This window comes from Notechis scutatus, chromosome 16, assembly GCF_049901735.1.
Source record: "Notechis scutatus isolate UNSWTSFEM ecotype Mainland chromosome 16, rNotScu1.2, whole genome shotgun sequence".
NCBI lineage: Eukaryota > Metazoa > Chordata > Lepidosauria > Squamata > Elapidae > Notechis > Notechis scutatus.
This window is the reverse complement of record NC_142024.1, coordinates 3,747,361-3,775,243: the sequence shown is the minus strand read 5'-3', so window position 1 is coordinate 3,775,243 and position 27,883 is coordinate 3,747,361. Positions and strand designations below refer to the sequence as shown.

Below are 27,883 nucleotides of genomic sequence, written 5' to 3'. Positions count from 1 at the left end.
ATGTATTAGATAACAGATACAAGTATAAACATGATTATAAATATATGAAATGGATACAAATAAAAAAGAAACATTAGGACAGGGACAGTAGGCACGTTAGTGTGCTTATGCACGCCCCTTGCAGACCTCTTAGGACAGTCTAACGGTCTACGGTTAATTACTGGTTTTCAAAGCGATTTTTATTAAATGCTGCCGAGAGTCCCATTTCTGTGAGATGGGCAGCGTACAAATGCAAATAAAGCCAGGGATGCATTTCTTTTCCTGAAGAAGGGCTCATATCCACACCTCTCTCCCCACATGCTGGCTTCCTTGCCACCCCCTCTGATGGACCAGGAGGTAAGCTAAGCTAGCGTGGGCGTTAACACTCTTCGTTTCTTGGGCAACCTTGAACAACAACTTCCCAGCACCAAGGAAACCGTCTGCTACCGGCTTTCCAAATTAGCACGGCAGACTGCCGCTTAAGCCTCTGCATCTCTGTTGAACTTTTGGTTTAGCTGTTGTTGCAGCGGGTAAGGCTTTAGCTCCAGACAGCGGCGCCAGTCCTAACAATTGACTGGCAGCCCATTCAGCCCTGTCAGAAAGAATCAGTCTGACTGAAGACAAAAGAAGGGAAGGAGTATTCTCCAAAGACCGACTGGCATGGAAAAGAAAGGACAGGGTAGAAATGCAGGTTTTCCCCCAGGTCATGTCATGAACCAATCTGTGAATGGAGATGCTTGGCAGAGGGAGAAATAACATCGCAGTGACGATTCACCCCCAAGGAAGTAAAAGAAACCCAAGATGGATTTCTTGGGCCTCCAAGCGGCCCAATACGCCTAAATTGGATTATATGGCAGCACAGTATTAAAATAAAATGGCATTCGTTGCCCTTCTCAGCAAGGAAAGTTTGGACAAACAAGCCCGTGGTTGGGAATACGGAACCAGGTAGATATGCAAGACCTTCGTTTTAAAAAAAAAAAAGGCTATTAGCAATAGCTCCTAGACTTATATACCCGCTTCACAGGGCTTTTACACCCCCCTCTAAGCAGTTTACAGAGTCAGCCTCTTGCCCCCCAATCAATCTGGGTCCTCATTTTACCCACCTCAGAAGGAAGGAAGGCTGAGTCAACCTTGAGCCGGTGAGGATTCAAATATTAGGATTAAATCACATTTAAAGAAAGCACATCTAAAGGGAAGTCACGTTTAAAAAAAAAAAAAAACTGAAGGGGAAAACTACATTAAAAAGGACACAAACAGTATACAACCCAAAAAGAGGCTAGAAACCAGAGGGAAAGTTGCCTGCCCATCCCCTCCAACTTGTGACTGACTGTATGACTGTAACTTTGTCTCTTGTATCCTAACGATATATACGGACTGTTTCCTAGTATGGTTTGATTGCTTATTGTACCCTAGGACTATTATTAAGTGTTCTACCTTACGATTCTTGACTTCCCCCCTCCACACCAATGCAAACCCAGTTGCAGCCCTCACCCTGGAAACAGTCAAGATCGTTTTGGTTTGTGCCAGTTGATGCTCTCTGTCCTTCCTGGCTTGACTACCTGGCCTAAGCTGCCAGTTTAAATCTCTGCAGAGAAGGGACGGAATTCTATAGCTCTGCCCATGGAAGCAAATGTCTACGAAATGAAACCCATTTATAAAACCATTTGAGAAGCCAATAAAAGCCACAGTGTTTGACAAGACAATGAGAAATAGGTGGACTGAAGGCAAGAAGTGGTCTCTTGTAATGGAAAAGGCCATGAGTGACCCTCATGGTATGGGGATTCAGACTGAAAGGTCAGGCTCAGGTGACAAAATTCGTAATAATTCCTCAACAAAACCATAAAATCCACACCCACGCCCTTAAGCGTTGGCTACTTTAGCACAACCATAAAAAGTCCCTGCAAAATCTACGTACAAAGTAACTTATTTTTCTTCCCAATCTGATTATGGGTTTGCTTTGCAGAGTAGATGTAAGGGCTGTTGTGGTGTGTTGAAATTCTTCCTTCTTCGGTTGAAGTCCCATACTAGAAGAATAGAAAAGGAAAAAGAAAGTTGTTGTATTTGATGAAACTCCCAGTTCGTGATAGGGTCAACATTTTACCCGCATACTATGCGTCAGTGGAGGAAAGTTTCCTTACCCAACTGACGATGTTACCTAGTTGGGTAATGAAATGTCTGCAAGAAAACAGCCAAGCTCAGAGAGCATCAAGGGACCCCCATACACAGAACAGATTTAATGGAAAGGATGTAGGCAAATGGTTCCCCAGCATGAAAACATCAAGAATGAACAAATCAACAGAAGATCTAAACTTGTGGCCTGAGATTATCCAGTTTTTCTCTTTGGACTCAAAGACAGACCTCTAAACTCCGCAGGAAAATTCTGACTCACCCCCCCACACCTCAAACCCCCCCCTTACCATGAACCCCTGAGTCAAATGCTGACTTCATGCTGAGCTTTGGCGCATCCCAACTCAATGATGTATGATCCCTCTGTAATACCACATAACCCACGGGTCTTCAAGATGAGGGCTGGGACTCTCTGGAAGTCGCAAACATCTTAGAAAGGTGTATAGGTGTGTGCCATTTTTAAAAATCTCTGATCGGGCTTGCCCAGGCAAAATGAAATCATGCTTTGAACTTCACAAGCCCAGAGTCACTGGGAATCAGGTGACATATATATATATATATAATTTTAGAAACGAATAAAAATTAAAACAACTAAATTAAGTTCTTGTTGAGCCCTAAACCCTATGAAATTCATGGAGAGGTTCACATATCATTGACTAATGATATGAAAAAGTTAGAACCAAAAAACATTTAAGGGGAATGCATTGTCTTTGTTTCTTGCCAGAAAATTATCTGGATGGCCCCTGTTTTTAATTTATGTTCTCGATCTCTTTAAGAAGCTGAAGACAGCATGGGATAGCATTTCCTCCATAAGAAAAACTCCATGATTGAAACAAGATATCCTCAGCTCGTCCCCTTACAACCACCATGTGTTTGCTAGAAACATATAGGTTGCATTTTCCGAACACGTTTGGGTGGGGTAGTTTCAATCCGATGCATTGTGGAAGCTCAGCCATTGTATAAGCCATGACAATAACTCATAATTTTTGAGCATCACAACAATATGGATTTATAGTAGTGTGTATGTGGGACACCATCCATTAAGTTAGATCCCCAGTAAACTCAAGTTGCACTTAATTCAATTAAACTCTCTGTGACCAATTTATTTTATTGATTCCAGCAGTATCAAAATCCAGCCAGCTTTATCTGGAGGCAAACCAAGAGTATATCACTATGCTCTGGAAGAATAATTTGAAGGTCCCTCACATGCAACAATGGAGAGATTTGTCTTTGCAAGCATCTTCGGTGAGGTCTTAATCTATTTTTTTTGTTATACATAATATATACTTTTGTTTTGTTTTGGTCTGTGCATGCTTATGAAAGTCGTACATAGCCATCTATTACCCAAGGCTGTAATTTACTGCTCCCTGTTCCAGAACTAAAACTGGCCAGAGATACATGTCAGTTTCAATCAAACTCAAAAGTGATACAAAAGCTTCCAAAGTTACAGAACTTCTCGGTTTCAGCAGAAGGGCAGGCATGGGGTAGGGTTGGCTGCATTTGGGATGGGGTTACAGAACCGAAACTGGATTTGTGAGGGGAATTTCAGGTCAACAGGATTGAAAAGGAACACGGGGCATGGGTAAAACAACGAGTTGGCCAAGACAAGGAAAAAGTGAAGCAATGAGACATCTTTAAAGTTACATATCTGCTGTTTTGCTCAAATGCCCCTTGGCTTCACCTGCTACTTAACCTATTCCCTCTTACTGCAGTTGAACTTCCAGGGGTGGTTGTCACTTCAGAAGCAGTAATCTAAATCCCCCTTCTGTTAGGATTCCGTCAATTGCCCTAATTAAAACATGAGCCTCGAGCCAAGCTTCAAAAGAATCCAGAAGATTTATTAGGAACATGACCAGCATTATCCTGTATGAAGCCAACTCTGGCATACGTAATTTACAGTCACCTGTGACCCTGTTTCACCTCTCCTCCCTGGGTGTATCATAAATCAGATGCTCCAATGAAGCACGTTCATGGGCTAAGTGTCATCAATCACTTTCTCCAATTAAGGGATTTCGCTGGCCAGAAGATCCGGCAGCTTGGTTACAATCTTTTTAAGATAATGGTAGGAATGTACTTCTGGTTTTAAACTGCCACCCTGCTCCTTCCCCCCCTTGTTTATGGCAACTCTAAAGCAGGCATAGAAATGCTTTACGAGTTGACATCTTCTTTTGAGAGCCATCGATAACCATCCTGACCCTAGAATCCCATCCGATCCCATAACATCTTCACTCTAACCTGCCTTGTAAAGCAGGCAAAAGGATGGAAGGAAAAAGAGAATAGATGCCCTCTAAGAAAAGAAAAAAAAAAAAAAAAGGAACATGAAGACAAGTGGGAACGTTGTGTGCCAGAGAAAGTCACTGGCTGAAAGTCCTAGCTGGAGCAAAGATATTGTGTGACTGGTCCCACATCTTGCATTCCTGATCCAGCACATCTTATTCCAAAGGGCGTTGTTGTTCCTTCTGAAACAAATCATGAACTTGCATGGAAGGGAAGGGTCATCTCCATTGAAAAATCTGGGTGTGTATTTTCATATATACTTCTTTTTCCCCTTCTTAATTTTCCATTTGCGAAAGAAAAATGGGGCAATAACGTGGTGAGTCACTCCATTGGCTGCTCTGAAAGGCTCAGCCTCCTTGAATGTTTGACATGGGCTCAAGCTATCTTATTTTCTTTCCTGGTTTTTCTAATAGAATGACTTGATCATGATCTACTTGCCCAGCTACTAAAAATGCCACCTGGAATTGTCTGAGACGATGAATAATTTCAGATTCCCCTTTTCAAATAGAAGATGTCATTAAACCCAACAGATTTTTGATTACAGAAGTCTAAAAAAACCAGAAGTCTAAAAATAAAACCCCAAACCTATTAACAAATCAAAAGGTCACCTTACTGTACAACCCCCACTTTTGATCAAACCATCTAACAGGACATTTTGAGAACTATTTCCTCATCTCCAGGACATCAGCCCATGTCAGAAGGCAAGCTGACTATTTCTCATGTTATTGTGCCTTAACTAGCTTGACAAAATGTTCAGTTTCACCTCTATCCACATCATGTAATCCAGTTTCTCCCCTCTGACTAAACTCTTCCTTCTGGTTGCCAAATTGCTGCCTTTGCGGGTGGTTTTCTGTCCCTCGAGATGAGAAATGGCCCATGACCTCAGCTGTTAAATTACCCTAAGATCACCTCATTCTCCATCAGTGTTTACGCTTGAGCCAGGGACAATCAGCGGACAAAGAAGAGAAAACAAAGAAACGTTTACGATGGCCCTCCCTGTTCCTTCCGATGTAATGAACATGTCATCAAGTACAGATAAATGAAAGAACCATCCATTTATTTTAGATAATAATATTTTGTACTTTATTTTTGTTCCCTCTGTGCCATTGCCTCTTTTCTTTTGAACTCTGTAATTAACTTGTAGCCCTTCACTGGAGGAAACCAGATTCAGTCTTTAAGGTCTTAAAAGAGTTGATGGCAAATGTGTGTGTGTGTAAGTGTGTGAGTGTGTTTGTGTGTGAGGGAGGGAGGGAGAATGAATGAATGAATGAATCTTAGACAGGATGCCCCCCTGATCTAATTCCAGACAAAAAGCTCTTTCAGTTAATATGGAATAATTTCCCACAAGATAGGGTAGGGTAGAGTAGAGTGTAGAGTAGAGTAGAGTAGAGTAGAGTAGAGTAGAGTAGAGTAGAGTAGAGTAGAGTAGAGTGTAGGGTAGGGTAGGGTAGAGTAGAGTAGAGTAGAGTAGAGTAAACAGAGTTGGAAGGCATCTTGGAGGTCTTATAGTCCAACCCCTGTCCAAAACAAGAAACCATTTCAGTCAAATCGTTGTCCAATCTCTTCTTAGAAGCCTCCATGTTGGAGCACCCACAACTTCTGGTGGCAAGTCATTCCCTCCATTACTGAAGGTCTTTCAATAATATGGAAAGGCCAGAAATCGGTTAAAAGGGAAGCAAGAACTCAAGGAAAATGTTAGTAACAGATAGAGACAAATCATAGCTCAGTGTTCACAAAATAAAATCTGCATTCAAAGGGTCCAGATGTGGCTCACAGTGGTCTTTGTCATCCAGGGCACTCTGCCCTTGTCTTCTTCCCAACCATTCATTATCTGAACCCCTTCTAGGTGGCAGATTGCAGGTGGTATTCACAAAAGGCCTAGTAAAGCAGATCTCAACTACAAAGAGTGTCTCATTGGTTTTCCATGTGGGTCACGGGCGTATAAATTGAGGATGTGTGTAAGCTAAGAAAAATGGCTTCTGGTTATACCAGACCATCACTGTGCTTGACCAAAAGAAATGTGCCTATCGTCCTCACCGGCTGCCAGCTAACCACAACAATAACAGATTTAGAATTGAGATTTTGAAGGGGGCGGGGGAATACTTAAAAGTAGAACATACGCACACATTTTCAGGCACATTATTTACAAAGGTTAAGAAAAAAGGAAAAATATAAATTAATCTCAAATGGACCTCTGCATATGCTTAAACAAGCATGATATCGACCAAAAATATATATTGATTTCGCCTCTCACTAAGGCTCTTGTCTCCAGGTGGTGTTTTCCTCAAGGTTTTAAATAAATAAAAAGCAGTGGTCAGTGGCCCCCAAAATAATAATAATAATAATAATGCTTAGACAAAGACTCCGCCCTCATCCTTGGGTATCATCCAACACAATTATCCCAGTGTTTTCAGACCTCCTTGGTAATTATGGTCCGTAGCTTTGTTTTGTTTTGGTCTTTGGGTATAATTATTATGAACAGTGGCTGGAGGGACAGGTAATTTCATCCAAGGATTTGATTGCTTGGGTGCCTATAAAGGGCGAGAGGTGGCTCCAGAAAAATTGTACAAGACCAGCCCTCCAGCAGCTGAACCAGATTCGTTTTGGGTTGTTGCTCCATGGCAGAGATGAAGCCTCTTGTCATCTCCGTGCTGGTTTTGGCTTGTGGTAAGTCAATTCCTCTGCCGTTCCTCTGCTTTCAAGAGTGGAATCGTAGGTGCTCTTTACCATGTCTTTTATTTTAAAAATGTGGTTTTGGGGGAGATGTGGAGAGATTTTTTTTCTCAAAGACAGTGCCTTTCCTTCTGAGTTGGCTCCGTCGTTAAGCCAAATTGGAGCGAGGGAATGAAGCATGCTGGGAAGGGGAAACGGGCAGACTAACCAAGACAGACTCTATGGCAAGGGTCTTCAAACTTGGCATGGTTAAGACTTGTGGACTTCCAACTCCCAGAATTCCTGAGCTAACATGGACTGGAGGAGGAATTCTGGGAGTTGAAGTCCACAAGTCTTAAAAGCTGTCAGGTTTGAAGACCCTCTGCTCTATGGCCTTGGCACTCCCCCTTTCTGCTTCCCTAAAATGAACAATTCCTCTTTTTTCAGGATTGGCTCTTGTGACCAGCACACCTTCTCAGTTCAATGAGATGATCCAACTCAGCACCGTTACCTACAGCCTGGCCAACTTCACCAACTATGGGTGCCACTGCGGACCTGGGACTCAAGGCCTTCCTGTAGATGCCATCGACAGGTGAGGGGTTACCTTCCCTTTTCATCCAACTGTGTCAACCTTTGCCTACAATCCAGGGGCCATCGGGATTTCACGCTGAAAAGAGAAGTTCAAAAAGTGGCCTAATACATGTGGAATGTCCTAAGGATTCCACTGGAGTGGGAGAAATCGAGAAATCGGTGGGTGTAATCAGAGCTGGAGTGGACTCCTTCGGGGTAACACCCGTCTTTTTTTCTTGAACTCCAGCTACTGTTTTTAGAAACTGCGTTCGCACATTCATTTAACTCGGCTGTCAATTAGCCCATTTTCTAGCTTTGTACCATGTTTGAAGGGAGATCATCCCAAGCATTGTCCGTGCTTTGGAATGGCTCAAATTAGCTCCTTCTCTAATGACTTTCAGAAGGATGTTTTTTAAAAAACTTAGTTTTTCCAGTCAAGTTAATTTGTTATTGGTTTTATTCTTTTTTGCTTGTCCTTTTTTTTGGGGTGTGTGTGTGTGTGTGTTATTCTTAATGTGGTTTGTTCATTTGTGATTTTAGCACCTAGATACATAATGTTTTTATTAGATGCACCATGGATTATTATTTTTTTGGTTTACTGGGTTCATATCATGTAGGCTGCTGAGCATCTGAAAATTGCGGCGGCATAGACAGAACAAACTGACAAAATAACTGATGATGTTCACCCAAGATGCAAATCCACCCAGAAAAGAAAGTTACCAAGATTAAAACTAAAACAAAACAAAACACCTTCTCGTGTTTTATGCACACGCTGCTAATTTATTTTCCAGGCAGCACACATGTGCCAGCAAAGGCTTACTTCCACCCACCCCATCCTTGTATTTTTGAATTTATCTATTAAAATTAGTATATTTAATTTGCTTACCAAAAATTGCCAGTGCTAAGGAAGAAAGAAGCCTCTGGCTGAATTATACATCCAGCTCCAAAGTAAGAATGAACTACTGATTTCAGATATTTCTTTTCTGCTGTGGCATCTATGTGGAACAGGCACGGTCTTGCAGGTAGCTCCCTTGTCAAAATGAATTATTTGCCCTGCAAAAACAGTCAGTCATTGGTTGGCAGATAAGGGAGGTCTCCCTTCAATGCGAAGCACTGAAGAACTCTGCCAGCCAGCTCCCTCAGGTGTATGCCATTCCGTATTGCCTTCAACTGCATTAGATATTTTAAAGTTTAAGTAGGCTGGTACTTCCACTGCTTTAATCTCATCTCATTCCTTGGAAATTTTTCTGCTATAAGATACTGGCTGGCTAGGTGAGAAAGATGCGTCATGTTTTATTTTACTGCTATTTTTATTTTTATTTTATTTAACCTACAAGGACTTCGTCTTCCCTAAACCAAGGCTCTCCGAACTTGGCCAGTTTAATACTTCAACTTCTAGAATTCCTCAGTCAACATGAGTAGCTGAGGAATTCTGGGAGTTGAAGTCCACAAGTCTTCGAGTTTAACATTTTGATTGAGTTATAAGATAAGATACAAAATAGGAAAGTAAATAGGAAAGCAGTGGAGAGGAAGATAAGGAAAAGAAGTGAGGAAGGATTAGGAAGAAGAAAAAGAAACATTTGACTTCCGACTCTCTCTGTTGCAGTAAAATAAGCAACAGAAGAAGTTCACAAGTCTTAAAGCTGTCAGTGTCAGCCATATTGAGACCAGACGCTTCCTCACTGCCACATTCTTGAGTCAGGGAAAATGGGAGGAGGGAATTTCTTGGAGCGTATGTGGTTAGACATAATAGCATTCTTCTTCGAAGTGAAGGTCATGTTATTTCTGCACCTGGGTGAGGGAGAAGTTTCAAGTTGGGACGGATGGTGATTGGGGCATGTGATGCAATGATGAGTGCAGGGGGTGGATTTGTAGGTTTTACTTATTGCAAGGAAACCCAGAACTTTCAGATTCAGGATTTCCCAGATGTGCCAGTTTATTATCCAAATAAAACAGAACTTTTGAGAGGATGTCTGTCTCGGAGTTATTTGGTTGGAGTGGACGCTGGCATTATCCCGAATCTGAAAGTTGCCAGAGACCCCCTACCATAAACTACATCAGGACTTAGCAGAGCAACGCAAGAAGTTTGTCCTGTGATAGGAGGAGGAGGTGTGACCAAAGGTGCAGGGAGTGAGCTATATTCTTTTCTCATTCCATTTCAGTAGAATATTATATTTATTCTAGAGTCCTTGTCCAAAATGGCTGTGGACCTCCTAGAGTCTCAGTGCTGCGTATTAAGAAATCAAAACTGGAGACGTTATGTAATTCTGCGCAAAGGCGTTCGGTGGCCACAGCCCTCCTGACTGAGCCTTGTTCATTCATTTATCGCTCTGGACATGTGTGTTTTCTTTTTCTACCGAAAGGTGTTGCCACAGCCATGACTGTTGTTACAACAAGGCGGAGATGTACGGCTGCAACCCCAAAGTCCTCAACTACCAGTTTTATGCCCAGAGAGATAAAGTCAAGTGCGGTAAGTTAAAGAGACGCTAAACTGGAGAATTGGATCAAAGTAGCGGTTTGCAAGAAGATCAAACTGGGAAGAGAGTCCAGCTAAGCAGGCCACTAGATTACTTGGATGTAAACTTTGTGCAACTTGGGAACTCAGCCATTGCAAGCTGTAATTTATGGCTTAGCATGAGTACTAGGGCTTCTGTGACCCAGACTGTGGTAGCTTGATAAATCATAGTTTAGTCCAGAAGCTGGCCTATTTGCAGCCACTTTTCACTTGGCTTAGATTTTGTAAGTAGCCTTCATCGGCCTGCAAGGGAAGATGTCACCCTAAATTTCATACACCCCTATTTTAAGGCAAAAAAGTAAAAAAACAAAAACAAATAAACCTGGGGTGTCCAATCTTGGCAACTTTAAGACTTGTGGATTTAACAGATAACAGATAATCAGAGTTGGAAGGGACCTTGTAAGTCATCTAGTCCAACTCCCTGCCCAAGCAGGAGACCTTACACCATTTTTGACAGATGGGAGTCCAATCTCTTCTTGAAAGTCTCAAGTGATGAAGCTCCCACAACTTCCAAGGGCAACTTCTGTTCCATTAGTTGATTGTTCTCACTGTCAGAAAGTTTCTCCTTATTTCCAGGTTGAATCTCTCCTTGTTCAATTTCTATGGCTCTCAATTTCTATGACACTGCTGGCTCATATTTAGCTGGTTGTCCACTAAGACTCCAAGATCCCTCTTGGATTTCAACTCCCAGAATTCCTCCCAGCCAGCCAGCCAGTTTGGAGTTGAAGTCCCCAAGTCTTAAAGTTGCCAAGGTTGGACACCCCTGAGGTAAACCCTGCCAGCCACAGTATTCTAATCTGCCCAAATCAGGCTGATCTACCTTCGGTTTGTGTTCTCATATGTGCATTTAGCCATGGTCTTCCCTCTCCGCAGTCAAATCAAGGGACCGCTGTGAGAAAATGGTGTGTGAGTGTGACCAGAAAGCTGCCAGTTGCTTCCAGAAACATCTTTTCACGTACAACCCTCAATTCAGAAACCTTCCAGTGGCCAACTGCAGGGCCCAGCGTCCATTCTGTTGAAGATCATTTCCTTCAGGTGGAGGAAGCAACTGCTCTCCCTGTCAAAATTCTGCCTGCTTTCTCAGTCATTTCTCTGCAAAATCGGAACCGCACGAAGGAGACCCAAAGCTCTCTTTATAAGAAGTAAGAAAAGCCAATGATACGATACATATATGTATATATATATGCATTAACCTAGGGCAAAATAAACACGTCATTAACCTACCCTCTTGTTCTTCAGCACACAATTTAGTTTGGCTTAAAGGCACCTGGGGCATTACATTGGTGTGTGTGTGTGTGTGTGTGTGTGTGTGTGTGTGTGAAAATCACACTAGTGGTGAGATGCAAATTTATTTTACTACCGGTTCTGTGGATGTGGCTTGGTGGGTGTGGCAGGGGAAGGATACTGTAAAATCTCCATTCTTACCCCAGTCCAGGGAAAGGATACTGTAAAATCCCCATTCCCCCCCCACCCTACTAACCTGCTTTCCAGCTATGTTCTCCTGTGCAGGGCAACCAAAGGAGACCCAGCCAATCAGCTGGAGCTCAGGAGGCGGAGAATAGATGGATGTGAGGCCAGTCAGAGCCAGTATTTGCCGGTTCTCCAAACTATTCAAAATTTCCTCTACCGGTTCTACAGAACTTGTCAGAACCTGCTGAATACCACCTCTGAATCAAACCCATGGTAGAAAACATGCATCTGTTTGAGTCTGGCGTTCAAAAAAATAAATAAAGACACATACACATTTTCGGGCAGATTGTGTTGATTTGGCACTGGTTAAAAAAAAAACACCAGACTGAAGCCGACACGGGATTGAGCAAACATGAAACGGAGCCAAACGAAGGCTGACTGTGTGTTGGCATTCCCATTCCCATTCAAGGGAAGGATGTCAACTCATAAAATATTTCTATGGTCTTTTTCGAGTTGCCAACAGAAAGGGAGGGGGAAGCAGTGCAGCAGTTTGCAAAACCGAAAGCGTATTCCATAAATGTTTTCAGAGATAGTAACTAGGTGACTGAGGTTTCTGCCCCGCAAACTTCTAACTGGAGAGCATGACTGATGACTCTTGGCTATGGATGTGTCCCATTGGAGAATATGACTTATGACACAACCAGGGGATAGGGAAAAGGGTGACAATGAATGATGTGTCTCAGAGTCGGCTACTCCTAGGCAGTGCCGGACATGTTAACTCCCAATAAATCCTTTTGAGGTTTTGGAAGTTTGGCTCGAGACTCGTGATTTAAATGGGGTTAAATGCTGGAATCCTGACAAAAGGATTCGAAAAAGCAAACTGAACAGTCCAGGATTGGGCCTTCCAAAACCCCATGGTGTGAAATAAGATCTAATAATACAGATAGTCCTCAGCTTACAACCACAATCGAGCCCAACATTTCTGTTGTTAAACAAGACAGTTGTTAAGTGAGTTTGGTCCCGTTTTACGACCTTCCTTGCCGCAGTGGTTTAAGTGAATCAGTGCAGTTCTTGAATTGGTAACCCTGTTCTTAAGTGAATCTGGCTTTCTCATTGTATTCGCTTTGTCAGAAGGTTGCAAAAGGGAATCTCATGACCCCAGGACACTGCAACGGTTGTAAACGTGAGGCTTTAGTATCTTTCTTTATTGATTAGCCCTTGGGCCATATCGAAGTGCAGAGTTCCAGAAACAAATGATTACTAAAATAAAAGCAATTTAAAATGGAATTGGAATAAAATACAATGTAAAATGAAATCGGAATAAAACACGGTCTAAAATGAAATTGAAATAAAATGCAATAATTTGAGACATAGATAAAATATGGTAAAATTGTATTTCGGTGTCATAAATGTGAATCGATTGCCAAGACATGGCCGTGGGGATGCTGCAAAGGTCGTAACCGTGAAAAATGGTTCGCAAGTCCCTTTTTTTCAGTGCCCTTGTAACTTGGAACGGTCACTAAACGAACTGTTGTAGGTCGAGGACTACCTGCACACACATAAACAAATGTGCAACCCATATAGCATCACATCTCTAGCCTCACAGGCAGAACCTCCCCTATTTGCAGGTTGAGAAATGACAGAGAGAGAGAGAAGGTGCAAGAAAAACGGCTGAACAGGTAGTCCTCAACTTACAACTATTCATTTAGTGACCGTTCCGAGTTACAACGGCACTGTAAAAAAAAAAAGACTGACAATCGGTCCTCACCTTTACAACTGGCACAGTCCATGTGATGCGACATTTGAGTGCTTGGCAACCGGCATGTATTTCAATCAATCAGAACAGAGCTGGAAGGGACCTTGGAGGTCTTCTAGTCCAGCCCCCAGCTCAAGCAGGAGACCCTATTGTCATTCCAGACAGGTGCCTGTCCAGTCTCTTCTTAAAAACTTCCAGGTGATGAAGCACCCACAACTTCTGGTGGCAAGCTGTTCCCCCGGCTAATTGTCCTCACTGTTAGGAAGTTTCTCCTTAATTCCAGGTCTCCTTGGTGAGTTTCCATCCATTGGAAACATTTACAGTGGCTGCAACATCCGTGTGTGTGTGTGTGTGTGTGTGTGTGTGAGAGAGAGAGAGAGAGAGAGAGAGAGAGAGAGGTGATTGCCACTTGCAAAGTTCCCAGCTGGCTTACGACAAGCAAAGTCCATAAAGCAAGTGGGATTTGCTTAACAACACGATTTACTTAACAACTGTAGCAATTTGCTTTAGAGTCACAGCAAAAAAAGGTCACACAACTGGGCACACATTTCTTTACAACCACCTTACATAACAACAGAAATTCCAGTTTCATTTGTGGTCGTAAGTCGACAACTACCTCTACGTACGTCTTCTGTTGCAGTGTGCATTTTTTTAAAGCATCAGAACTGTTTGCTCTTAGAAGTCTGCAATTAATCCCTCCCTAACATATAATTTAATAGCATTACTAAGAAAGCAGAAGTATAAACATTTCAAAGGAAAATATTTTGGCTTCTTAACCTTAGAACACCAAGTACTTATTCTAGCTTACCAAAAAAGAAGCCACCTGGCTTCCAGGCCATAAAACTGTTCCCAATAAATTTTATCCTATAAAATATAGCATGACATAATTTCTCATCAATTTAAAAAAGGTGCAAACCAGAAAAAAAATTACAAGGAAACTATAGTTGGTTTATTGGAAGAAAAATCTCTCCCCCAAGTTTATTTATACTCTTGTAAATAAGGCATTGCTGTCCATCTCTCCCACTCTCTCTCTCTTCTGCCCCACCCCCCACCAAGATTTTACAAATACTTATATTTTGCTTGGAGATATATTACATTTTTAGCATATTAAACAAGGACTTCTATACACACTAAAAAATTAAGCACTTCCAAGAAGAGGTCTGTACCAGTACAAACTCTTCCCTATAACCTTGTTTTTTTAAAAAAACAACAACCATGAAACGATGTGAGTATTTTTTTTTTATAAAAATAACACTTTCCATCAATTTTTGTTGTTTAAAAAAAGAGAAGGAAGAAAAGATATCAAAATATTTTAGCAAGCAATGGGGTGACTATGGCACATTTGCCAAATTATGGCTAAGAGAACCGGGCCAGCCGTCTCAATTTCCCACAGTACCCCACAATAAGATTATATCAAGTGTTCTGGTGCATAATTGAAATTCAAATTCCCCCTAATCAAACTTCAGATTTCGCCAGAAAGGTTCCATTTTGCCAATGAGTTAGTTCCTGGAAGACATTGCCTTAACATTTCCCTTTCCAGTTTTGAAAAAGACAGAAACCTGGCAATGACTTAATCTGAAGGCATAGCTCTGGGACGAAGTTTTCATCTGCCAACAAGCTAGCCAGGAAGCCAGACTTTGAGTTCTAGTCCACCAATATTTTCTTCCAACCATTCACCCCATCCATCCATTCAGAAAGAAAAGGAAGGAAATGATCCCAAATTGTCTGAATTGGACTTCATGCTAAACCAGGGGTCGCCAACCTTTTGGACCTCACCGACCACCAAACTCATAATTTTAAATCCTGCGGATTAGAGACCCTGGGAAAATTCCCCACCCCGTTTTCCTAACAATTGATCGTTCTTTTTGGGGGATCACAGGATACCATCTCCAGCTCCGTTCTCAGGGAGAGAGGGAGAGGGAGAGAGAGAGAGAGAGAGAGACTTTTGACTTCATGCAAGGAAAGCAGCAGAAGCAGCAGAAGTCTTTCTTTCTGTCCCACAAACTCCGCCAGAAATGAGTCTTTGTGAGACTTGTCGCGCTGGTGCAGCCTCTTGGAGCAGGATGCCTTGCAGGGTCCCAAAGACTCATTTCTGGCAGAGTTTGGGGGAGAGAAAGAAAGACTTTTGCTGCTTTCCTTGTGTGCAGCCAAAAGCAGAAGAAGAAAGAAGCGGAAAGAAGCAGCCCGGTGGCCAGGCCAGGCGCGTGGGGCAAGTTCCCGTGGGCCATTTGGGAGGCACAGCCTTGTATTCCCATGCAGCCTGGATTAATTGTTTGGGGGTGACATCTCTCTGTGGACTACCAAAATGTTCTCATGGACCACCAGTGGTCCCCAGCCTGCTGGTTGGCTAAACCATAATGCACTGCCCTTGGAATGGGTCCCATCAAACTGTATTTTCTTTCATAAGCTGCAATTAAATTGAACCCCTGATGAGCCAAGACTAGTAATAGATGGGACTAATCCTTCCCTATCAGACCCTGTCAGGCAGCTATTATGGCCTTGTTTGTCTTATGTTTGCAACTGGCAGCCAGCTGCCAGCAAGAAAGCGAAGAGCTAGCGAAGAAGGCAACTCCCTGGCCAGCAAGGAGGAAAACCATAGAAAAACCTTCTAGTTTTTTGTTGATCCATTTCTGTGGCTAATCATTCTGGCAGATGTATTTGCAAGGACGTGCCATTAATTGTTCAGAAAGTCTGGGGAATGGAGGGAAAAACCTCCTTGGGGAAGGTGTGTCGAAACTGGCATGCGTTTTAGAGGATGCGTAGAGACGTCGCATCTCAGACAGACCCAGCTCTTTACAAGTTATCCCTCCTCGTTTTTGTGTTTTGGTCACACAGGGGGGAAAAAAACCCTCATCTCTCGGTTACTCCTTTGGGTTTACCATCAGAAGTAGACGCCGGAGGCGAAAACTATCGGTAAGAAGGATGGAAATGAAGGCTACGCCGGTTGAGTTTCTCAGGATTGTTGGATGCCATGTGGGAAAAGTCCCGGAAGATGTCAAGGTAAGTGGTATCTCCTGTGGGAGAAAGAAAAACACAACAATGGCATTGATCACACCAGGTTTAAGGAGAAGGTGGGATTTCATGCATGTTGGTTTTCCTCCTGGCAAATAAGCTCAGTTTTTTTGGGAGAAGAAGAAGAAGAAGAAGGGAGGATGCCTGAAAATACTGGCCGTGTTCACACATCCCGTGAAGGTTGCGTGATTTAGTACAAAAACCACATTGACTCAGGGGTGGGATTCCACCGGTCAATGGAACCGGTTGTTACAATTCTGCGCAGTTCGGACAACTGGCAAATGGTGCCCTTGGCTGGCCCCGCCTCTCTCCTCCCGCCACTCCCCTCCACGCCCAGTCAGTCCTCACCACGCATGCGCGACATCCTGACTGCATTCTTCCCCGCCCAGTCACTCCTTAAGGCAGGGGTGTCCAACCTTGGCAACTTTAAGACTTGTGGACTTCAACTCCCAGAATTCCTCAGCCAGCTTTGCCTTAAGGTATTTCTTTTTTCCCTCCTCCCAACGATCAGCTGTTCCGTTGATCAGCTGTGCCAGAATCCCACTCGCTGTCGTACTGCTTCACCCAGGAGGCTTCCCTGAGTGTCGTCCTCCCACCCACCCCCGGTGCTCCATTTTTTTTCCTTCCTGGGCCCCAGGGAAGCTTCCTTGGGAGCAAAATCACTCCCCCCCCCCCCGGGAAGGCTTCCCTGAGGCCCAGAAGGCAAAAAAAACCAGGGGTAGGTACTGCAAAAAAAAAAAAAGAGAGAGAAGACACGCCCACAGTCACATGGTCATGCCTACCTAGCCACGCCCACCTAGCCACGCCCACAGAACCGGTTGTTAAAAAAATTGAATCCCACCCTGCACTGACTGGGTTTGTGTCCCATACTAAATGGTAAACGGTGGCTTGTAAATCTCTCTGGCGGAAAGTATGGTATCTAAGACTAATGCAATGAGTAGTATTAATTTTCTTGACGGGGGCCCATCACACACACACACACCACCCAGGTTGTAAAACGCAAAAGCTCTTGCACAGCACGCTAGCACTTCTGTTTCAGGGTGTCCACAGATCCCAACCATTCTTTGGGTGGAAAAGGCAGAAATTACGGGCAGCGGGAAAGCTGAACTTGATAGTAACATGCACATGCAAAAGATCTTGAAGGCAAGACTGAAAAACCGTGGACTGTAGAAACACACAAGAGCCTGGAGTCATTTCCTGGAGGTTGTTACAATGTCCAGGGAAATTCTCCAGAAATCCTAACATCTCTTCTTGGCTCTTGTTTCCTCCTGAATTTTGATCAAAAGGATATTTCAAGCATTAAATCCCAAACGAAGAGTTGCAAGTATCTCCCACGGCATTCTGTTGCAGGGTTTTTTGTTTTCCTTTTGAAATCTCCCAGTTCAGATTTTTATCAGTGATGCATATGTCCACAACGTTCAAACATTGCAAAAGGGAAAACAAACTTGAATAAAAGCTACGTTTTGTTGTGCATGCAGGTTCTTTCTGTTACTGGAGTTACTCTTTTAACATATTAGCAAAATGTTTCATACACAACAGCTTGTTACAGTCGTCCAGATGATTACAGCCCTAATTTTGCATACAACTTGGAAATGGAAACCAAGCAGGAGTTTTAAGAAACCACTCTCCAGCTGGAAACAAGATCAAATGATATGGAACTTCCACGCTTCAGAAGAATTTTTGGAAAACGGGAATGCCTCAAAAATTTCAATCCCCAGCATCTCTGGCTGCAGAGTGAACTCAGCTAGACTCTGCCCCCAAAGAGGTGTGAATTCTTCACCTTTCTTTATATCCCCATCACCGTCAATGAACGTTGTAAAAAGACAGTAATTTACACATCACAACCTGTTTTCGGCTTATAGTTTGGAGCAGAAACACATTGTTGGAAATGGACAGATTTGAGCAGGCCTGTTGTGACCCATTAGAGAGCAGGAACGAAAGAGAAGCACATCTAATGGTCTGGCACTTTTGAGAATATTTTTTAAGAGCAGCCAGGAACCACGAAGGAAATAGCGCCAGTTGTAGTTTATGCAGCAAGAAGATTAAATTGGCAGAGAGATAATTAAGAGGAGAGAGCTCCTTATGTTAAATGTTAGGCAAGGTGCAGAGAAAACTAAATTTATCTCTCTTCGTTGCTCTCCACCCAGTGACCAGCAGGAAGCTTTGGCTAATTGCAAATCATCATCATCATCATCCTTGAGCTTGGCTCTAGGAATCGCCACCAATCCTTTCAACTTATATCTTTACACTCCCCCCCCCACCCCCCCCGAGGAGAAACTCCTGTTATTTTCAGGTTAACAACCATAGGAGCTTCAGTTCACACCGAAGTGGAAGGGGTTGCGCAGTGTCTTTGCCGCTATTCAAGTAGGCAGAAGTTCCTTTCCACCTTATCTCCAGGCCCTGAAATTATTTCCATTCGTGTGACAGGGTTGAGCAAAAGGAGACACAGGGGCCGTGCATTAAAAAGTGGGGTCTTTATCAAGGCCACCGATCTTGTTTGTTCTTTTGAAGGCATTTCCTTGAGGGCTACCCGTTGGCCCTGTTACAAGCAGCTTCTGAATGGCTGGTCCCTGCTAGCTCTCTTTGCAAATCATCCTAGCATTGAGCTTTCAATTCAAGGCTGGCTTTGCCTCATTCCCAACTGCTATCTGCAGCTTGCTTGCCAATGGGGAGTTTTTGCCCAGATTGTTATGTCTTATCTCTGGGGAAGCTGGCAGGAGAGGTGAGGTACTATTTCACCTCTCACACTCCTTTGAAGTGTAGCCCCCAGTCATGTCTACAGCTGATTCCTTGGAGGATAAAGCCGGTATGTACTACTCAGTTGGCCCGGCTCAACCTTTTGACCTAGTGTCCTTTTTTTTAATTAAAAAAAAGAAGTCGCCGTAAACTACACCTGTGGCGAAACTGTGGCCAGGTGAGATGCGCTGCGAGTCCCAGAGCAGTCCTGCAAGTCCATGCTTGATTTTGGAAGATAACAGTTCCCAAAAACTTGAGGACTCTTCCCAAGAATGTCATCTGAATCCCAGCCTACGTTTTGGAACGTAATCGTAACCAATTCCAGACTATTTAATTCCAGAATGGCACCCCTGAGTTTCACCTCTGTGCAATTTAGTTTTGCCGTTGGAGGTCCCTGGGAGATTTTTCTTGACTGCCCAGTTTAGCCTGCATCTCAGGCCACGCACACAAACACACACACCTCCCCCTAGTCAAGCGTCACTGGTTTCTAGCCCTGAAGCGCAGCCAAGATAGACTCTGGACCTTTTGCTTAGATGATATTAAAACGAATGGGAAGAGTCAAAACCCTTCATCTTTATGGAAGTCACTCTGGAAAGCAGGAGCCTCAACATCTCTGCTTCCCAGAAACCTCTGGTGGCATTAAACGATGCTATGCAATTCCCAGTGAAGGCCCCCTCCCAGTTACGCATGTCTCCAGCTGCAAATTAGGTAGACCTCTTCATCAAATTAAAGCAAATAATTGCTGGAGAAAACAATAGAAGGGACAGCTTAGTTAATTCTAGAGGGGTGCTTTAATAATTCCATTAAGATCCAAGCCTCTCCCTGCTTCATCACTAATGACCATCTGCATTGTGGCTGATGCCAATCTTTTTTTCTTTCTTTTTTGGTCCCAAAGCTTGAGCGTTAATATGCAGGTGCAAGGCAGGGGGAAGAAGTGACAGATCACAAAATAAACACCAAGATGCAAGAAGAAGAGGAGATAAAAGCGTTTACTCTAGATTTTTATTAACAGTGTTTCAAGAGACAATAAAAGGAAGAAGAGGAAGGAAGTAAGACATTAGAGCATCCGATATTTTTTTTTCTCTCCCCACCTGCCCCCATCCCTGGCTTTTTCTCTGTAGGTGCCAAACTTTTCTTTCCTTGTTGTTAAAAATCATACAAAGGTAAACAACGTACAGAGAATTCAAGTTCAAAAGCAGCACTCAGCAGACAGACCAGGTAGGGCAAAAAAAAGAGAGGAAGATAGGAAGTTATAAGAGATCGGGGTTTTTTGTTTGTTTTTTTCTCCCCAAGAAAGAGGAGCAAAATAAAAAATAAAATTTAAAAAGGAACCAGTATTACAAAGACTGTCCTCAAAGCAAGCCTAAGAGATAGAAGGAGGGATTAAGATGCGGGAATGTATTTACAGTTTCTCAACCCACCATTTCTGGAACTTGAAAACGAGAGCAGTACATTTGGTGGCTTTCAGAGGTTTCTGTGCATCCAACTGAAACAGGTGGCTACTTTTGGGGTGCAAGGGTGGAAAGCTGCACGTCAAATTATTCCCTTCCATCCCTCTCCACTGAGTTATTCCACTAAACTACTGTTTTTCTCCCAAGCTACGAGGTTTATTCCCACAATCTCCCCTGGTATCGAAGACATCAAATATCATCGAGTGATTTGGCTGAATATATATATAACTCCTAGCTCAGGGGTGGAAAAAAGCAAGAACTACAACTCAACTACATGTCTCGCTCCCGTTTTATTTAATTCAGTGCTGTTGAAATAGGAAGTGTAGGACTCCTGGCTTGGGAAGGGCCGGAATTCAATATACGGCGCTCTAACTTTTTATAAATACAAAAATGTCTTCCTTTTCTAGTATAAAAATAAATACGTTTTTCCCTTGAGGTGAGGATGCCCAGCGTTGCAGAAACCATCCACCTGTCATTTCCTAAGTTTAGTTTCCAGCTTAGTTCCTAAAGAAAGAATTTAAGCACAACCCCGTGTGCCTCTCCGATCAGGTTTTAAACCCGATGCCGTCCCACGGGATTGACCGTACTGCACTGGTTAAGGCAGCGTTTCTCAATTTCAGCCATTTTAAGACAGGTGGACTCCGACTCCCAGAATTCCCCACGGTAGGCTGGGAGAATTCTGGGACTTCCAAGTCCACCTGTCTTAAAAGTGGCCAAGGTTGAGAAACACTCGGTTAAGGCACAGGACAATGGGTAGGAAGACCCCAATTTGCATTCAGCCCCAGCTATGGAAGTACCATGGGTTTAGGGCCCGCCACCGTCCCTCTCTCGGTCCAGCCCCTCCGCCTAAGGTTCGTTATGGGGGAAACCACGAATCAGGCATGTCGAACCTGCTGCCTTGGACTCCTTGAAGAGAGGCGGGATCTGAATCTTAATCTAAAGAAGAAATCCCCCGGAAGATCTCAGCGTTAAGGTTGAGACACGCAAAGTGAAAAGATGCTAGGTCTGACTCAGTCCGACTTCTTCCTCCGCTTTGGGATGGGAAAGTGGATGACGGCACCTCCCATTTCTCGGGGCAGCTTGATTCCTGGTTTTCCCCAGGGAGGGAAATAACTTTTTCCCAGCTTGCATCACTGTAGGGGTTTGGGTGCCAGGTGTAACAACCCAAAACCACGCTGGCTTCGTTCTCCTTTATTTTCTTCCTTGAAACACTCCCGTGTTCCTGCCCCCCGGTGGTAACAGTTCTGCACTGCAGCCAGGGAAAGTGACATTGAGCCATGGGGGCAATGCTGTCCTAAAGAGAGGACTGGGGGGGGTTATTTATTTATTTATTTTAACTCAGAGACCCGATTAGGAGATTTAATCCATCCACTCACCCAGCTGAACAGAAGATCTGCAACGCTTGGGGCATTTCGACATTTCCCTGTAGAGAAAACCTATTTTTTGAATCGGGTCCAATTATCTTGACTCGGGTCAACTTTCCATAACGGAACCTATGCCATAAGTTTCACCTATCCTCTACTTCCTGCAGACCTAGGATTGGGGCATGTGAGAATCCAGTCTTATGGGTAAAAGCATCCCTGGGTACTCCAAATTCCTATGGAAACAGCACTCAGCCTATTATTCACAACTTTTCAAATCTTAAAGTGTTATTTTCTCATTGTTTTCCCTGCACAGCTGCCATTTTGTCTCCAACTTAAATCACATCCACCTGTCACAGTGGACAATGCACAACCACTAGCCACTTGAGCTGTGCACGCACATTTAGGCACGGCTCCAAATCCTACTTAGTTTCAAAGGATGAACTAAGTTAATTGAGAGGCAACCCAGAAAATTTTTGGAAACTGTAGTGATGCAGTTTCATCCCTGGTACTCCAAGGCTTTATACCAAAGCCAAAGAAAAGTTTCAAGAAAATTATATAATTTTCTTGAAACTTTTCTTTGGTTTTGGGGTGTGCGTGTGTGTATATGATACATATATTTCCTTCTCTCCTCTACATATAAATATGTAGAGGGGAGAAGGAATGAAGCAAATTGGCTGATTATTATTTCTTTTGGTAAAAGATACACTCCCTAGCAACTGTACAAAAGGAAAAGGAAAAAAAATTCCTGACATTAAATACACCGAAAAGGATACTGAATGTAGGGTGGGTGGAAGAAAATAAATAAAAAATACTTGCAATGGTCCACCCAGCCATCTTTAGTAATAAATTAAATATTTAACAATGTCACCCATTTTAAAAAGACGGCACATAACTCATAATAAAAAGAACGTTAAAAATCTTTTTTTTTTTTTTAAAAAAAAAAAGAGAACCCAATACTGTTAAATAGGAAAAAGTGCACAAAGTCAATTTTATACATTGCATCTAGAGAAAGTACATCTTAAATACATAAATCACCATGTCAGAAGAGCAGAGATCAAGTCCTGCCTTAGGATAGAACGGAGAGCCTGGAAGAGGGGCCCCTAGGATGGGGTCTCCCTCCCTTTCGCTCATGCCATTTCTGTCCTCCTTCGCCTTTCTACACACAGGGCCTTTTCTTGCCAATCTCAAACTGAAGAAATGTGTTCCACCGCGAGACAGAGAGAAAGACAACCAGGCCAGTCACAGCACAGTTTCATACAGCATAGACATTTTTCCCAGAGAGGTCATTTCTGGAGGATCTCAAACTGCTTTCGACCATTTCCTGTACGTGGGCGCAATCGCTCCTAAAGAGACTTTTGCCAGACGAACGGAGTTAGGCCAGAATTGGACCCAGTGAAATAATCACTGCTGCTGGCCCTGGGACCTGCCTCCTCCAAGAATCTTGGGAATTGCAATTGGATGAGTTTGGGTGAGAAGGAACATCTGGTCATGTAGAAGTTTCAAACAGGGATCACCGCAAGATTTGGAAGAATTGGTTTTGGACAGATAGGAAATGAAATGATTGAGAAAAATAAGAGCATCATTAATAGGAATATACATCCTTGTAACTGATGGGCAACTAGTTCCCTCTTGATTGGTTGGCCTAAAATACCAAGGACATCTGTCATCATTGGTCATCTCTCATTTGTGATCCTTCTCTTTAATAATACCATGCAATAGCTGTTAATCCTGAGGCATTATTACATTTGCTTGGAAGCATAGGGGAAACTTGTTGCTTTTCACCCAGAATGGTACCTCTGGTTAAAAAAAATCCCTCATCTTCCTTCAAATTTCCCGAGCAGAGGTCACAACGGTCGTTGAGAAATGGTAAAATTCCCCTTCTGCCTTGAAAAGGAAGGCATCTTCTCAACATCTGGATTAATTTAGCTTGGCCTGCTGGTCTGGCCATCACAATTTGCAACAACGTCCATTTCTGTTTCCCTGCTTACAGCATTTTCAAGATGTTAGGGTTTCCAGTTTGCTTGAACTGTGGGTTCCACACAGCATCTCACCATCCCAAAAATCCAAGTTGCCAATTTCATCGTTGTTGTTTCTAAAAGGGGGCCTAAGTGCCCCATGAGACTCTTTTTGGCGGGGGGGGGGGGATCTCCAAAGCACTGGGACAGCCTAATCCAGGAGATGAGAAATATAACCCCTAAAAAAAAAGTTATATCTAAGGGTTACTTCACAGCGGGATGATTAGGTAAAGAATGCATTGGAATATTTCCTCCTGGATTCTACCTATTTGGCTGGAATGGAGCAGAATCTAACCTTGTGATAGACCAGATCTCAAATGACTTGGAATCAGGGAATAATAAGAATCGAGAGAGGAAATAAATAGCAAGAGATGGGAGAAACCAAGAATTCATAAGCAAAGTATTATCAAACTCAACAGAAAGCATGAAGAGACACTTGGGATGGAGGACTGAACTAACTGTTCTTGTAAAGAATGTTTCTATTTTATCAAATGATTGATAAAATTTTGATGATGGTCCCCCAAAAAACCCACTCAAAAAAAAAAAAAAAAGAAGAACCCACTGGAAAAAGCACAGTGATGAAGAAGCAATGAACCTTCTTGCATACTCTAGGCCAAACCTTCACAAGCTCAGCCTAACTAGACTTTGCAGGATGGCGGTGAGGAAAATGCAGGCCCCCTCCTACCATTCCCTGAGCACAAAAATGGAACGCAAATGGCGTCTGGCTTCCTGCTTTTACAAAAATAGATCAAGGGTAAGTTGTACATGAAGGGAAAAGGCGTAAGGGCCGGACACCATGCATGTATGGCTATTCTATAAATATATGCCAGCTAACCCTACATTTCACACTAGTTATCTGGAGAAGGGGTGCAAATGGGAATCGGAAGCCCAGATCAAGCACATAATGGAGTTGAGAGGACAGATGGTTAAAAGAACGCCTCTCTCTCTCTTTTGACGCATACAAGATTACCTCCTAGTGGAGAGAGAGAGAGAGAGAGCGCTAGGCTGGCGACTTACATAACCCAGGTTGAGTATGATCAGATAAAAGTCGCGTGAAGGAGGCCACCGCCATTACACAAATGGGATAAGTCAGATGTTGCAAGAAAACTTAGGGACGGGAGGAGACCCGGATGCTCAGGTGATCCTGAGTTGGCCAAGGGATGGTGGCTGCAGATGGAAGGAAGCAAAAGAGAACAATGTAGCTTGGAGCAAGCATGCATTGACGAGCAAGATGAAGCCAAGCCAATTGAAAAAGCTGCATTCCAGTCAAAAGAATCCACCCTTGTGTGCAGTAGATTCTCTGTTTCTTCAAGGGACCTAATCCCCAAAGCTTAGCCTCACATTTGAACCGACTCAACATTCTGGAATATCCCAATTTGCCAACTTTGGAACAAGAGGGCTCACTTTTATACGCCTTTCTAACTGCTCCTGTTCTACTCTTCTTTTAGACCCTATTCCTCCTTAGGGGTAAGGAGCAAGTACAGACCCCTTCAGTGCCCTAAAAGCCCCTCAGGGGAAAAAAAGGATATTCCACTTTCACCCCATGCACCAGCTTTTTCCTATCTCCCTGGTTCCATCACCACCACCAGATTCCAGCTGGATATCTGAAGGAAGAATTCCGAGAATCCCACCTGGACTTAACCCTTATTCATAGCCATGGCTGACTTCACCCGTTGATGCAAGACTCCTTAAGTCATAGGGCTCCCAAAGCAGAATCCCAAATTGCACAAATCAAAGCAACCTGCCTCTATGGCTTAGCACAAGATTGAAAAGGAGAAGGCGATGACTTGATGCCGCAGAATGAGGTGGAGTCCAATGCCTTGGGACATCCCCACCTCTTTTTTCCATCCTTCTTGCTTCCTCCCTTCCCAAGTATCACTGAACCAGTGCCTGCCTTGGAGTTTACTTCCAATCCTCGAGAGAAACTGCCTACTTTCTAACTCTATAAAGCAAAATCTTGTCTTCTGAACAAGACCATCTAAAAACCCAGAGTGGATTTCGAGAACAACTGTTTCCTGTTCTAGCAAAAACAAAAACCCCACCCCACCCCATAATAAAATAAATAGTGCCCGCCCCACCCTCAATAACCTGAATTCTGGAATTCTGTGAGCCCTCTGCAATCATGCATTGCTGAGAAGGGGAATCACAGCCTTTGTTAAGAGTGCACATGCAAAAAAAAAAGGGACAATTTCTGAATTTTCCCAGTTCCCAAGAGATTTGATCAAGGGAATTCAGTTACTTAGGGATATCAAACCCCCCTTCCCCCACCCCCAGGTTTGATCTAACTATCTAGCTAAATGTTGCTTCAAGAAGTGAGAAGAGAGAAATGTTACGCTGCTCCCTGGCTGTGGCTTTGTTTTTTTTAAAAAAGGGGGGGGGGACAAAGAAAGAAAAAGAAAGAGGGACGGGGAAACCCATCGCCGGCGACGAGTGCGTTCTTCCAAGCCTCACCACTTTTGGAAGTCAAGGGTGAAGATAAGCGCAAATGGTTGAAGGACAAAGACAGAGGTATTCTTTCAAGAATATGCGGCCATATTTGTCCCCTGACTGGAGGCGCTTGAGTTGGCGTCCCACCCTCCGAGTGTGTAGCACAAAAGACAGTATATAAAAGACAAGAGGTCTGTATTCCCTCCTCCATATCCACTGATGATGACATTGGAGCATTTTCCTTCCAATACAGAAAGGAAATTCAAGGATGGAGAAAACCAGCATTTGGGGAAGAAAGAGATGTCCCAGACATGCTAATTTTCTATGGGCAGGGTTTTTTTTTTTTTTTAAATATATGGAGGTGTGTTTTATGGTGAGATAGTCATTGGAAACAAATTGATTGCCTCTAGCAAAAAAATAGCCCCAAATCAGGTTACCTTTCAAGCTGCCTGACGGGTTTATTCATCTCTCTGTCTTTCATTGATGAGAATTGCTCTGAGGATTGGACCAAGGGGTATCTCACAGAGGCCCAAATCAAGTTATCTCAGAAGTCATCTCACCTCAAACACCCATTCTGTTATTTCCAGGAGGAGGAACACTCTGTGATGGACCATCTGATCTACTGGCTTCACTGGTGCCAGCCAACTGGCCAACCTTTCCTGCCAAGATGCAGGATTCTGTCCTCCTCAGGGACAAAGGCCAGCATGTACTGCACGTGCCAAGTTTTCTTCTCCCCAACATTAGCCTGAATTGACCTCTGTCTTCACCCCACAAGGATTGCGTCCTCATCTTGGAAGTGGCTGAGTTATGGCTTGAACCAGCTAAGCTAACCTCATTCCCATCAGTCCTCACCAGAGGAAGCATTTGGCTTGCAGGAACCTGGGAGGGAGGGAGGGAGGGAAGTCCCTCTCACCCCCCCCTCACCTCCCCAACGCTTCTTGATCCACGAACTGCAGCATGTGCTGAGAAGACACCCAACTGGCAGCCCAGCTGAACTTAACCCCTGCCTGGTCCACGCTCAAAACGGGGCTCTCTCATTCCGGGCCATGTGTTAACTGTGTATTATGCGTGTACGCTTGTGTGTCTCGTGCGTCCGTTTCCCCCCTCCAATCTGATCTGGGATTCCTACTGCAAGCCGGTTCTGCATTGCCGAGAGTGCACCCAAGACAAAGAAAAGAGACAGATGCAGGGAGATAGATAGAGAGACAGAGAGAGAGAGAGAGAGGTTAAGAATAAGCCTCCATCCGATTCGGTTTGGGATCGCTTTCCAAATGTAGCTTCGCTTCCTTCCTCCCACCTTCCTAAGCAGGTTTCACCTCCTGTTTTTAGGCCTGGAGAGACCATTTAGACAGTCAATTGCTGTTTTTTAGGGGGGCTGGGGAGGGAAAACCGAAGGGCCGATTTCAGCTCAGATGCACCCACTCCACCTGAACCAAATGCAAAATAAAAAATAAAATCTGATCCCAGTTGGTTTTTTAAGGGTCCTCTCTCGCTTCTCCTCCTCCTCCTCCTCTCGCTGTGCAGCATTCAGCCCATCCATCCGCTCTTCAGTCAGCAAATCCCCCCCCTCCCCATTCTCCCAAAACACACGT

The 27,883-nt window shown here is 43.6% G+C and overlaps 2 protein-coding genes across 6 annotated transcripts in view; one reads left to right on the top strand and one right to left on the bottom strand.

Moving 5' to 3' along the window:
* Position 1: 1 nt before the first annotated feature.
* Positions 2–27,883, bottom strand: part of ACAP3 (ArfGAP with coiled-coil, ankyrin repeat and PH domains 3) — a 97,597-nt gene continuing 69,715 nt past the window's right edge. The window contains exons 26-27 of one of the 5 annotated variants that reach the window (XM_087944609.1): positions 8,492–8,658; positions 2–2,003 (exon numbers count right to left, since the gene is read on the bottom strand). In XM_087944609.1, coding sequence (XP_087800735.1) covers positions 8,507–8,658 — 152 coding nt within the window. In that variant the 3' untranslated portion in view covers positions 2–2,003; positions 8,492–8,506. Of the gene's footprint in view, positions 2,004–8,491; positions 8,659–12,703; positions 16,301–21,804; positions 27,408–27,883 lie in introns of those variants that run through there. The other 4 variants (XM_087944611.1, XM_087944612.1, XM_087944610.1 and 1 more) reach the window with 4 other exon arrangements.
* LOC113421295 (phospholipase A2 homolog otoconin-22-like) lies at positions 6,898–11,343 on the top strand. Its single transcript, XM_026681596.2, has 4 exons — positions 6,898–7,050; positions 7,483–7,627; positions 9,969–10,075; positions 10,994–11,343. The coding sequence occupies exons 1-4, from the start codon at positions 7,002–7,004 to the stop codon at positions 11,137–11,139; spliced, it is 447 nt and encodes a 148-aa protein (XP_026537381.2). The 5' UTR covers positions 6,898–7,001; the 3' UTR covers positions 11,140–11,343.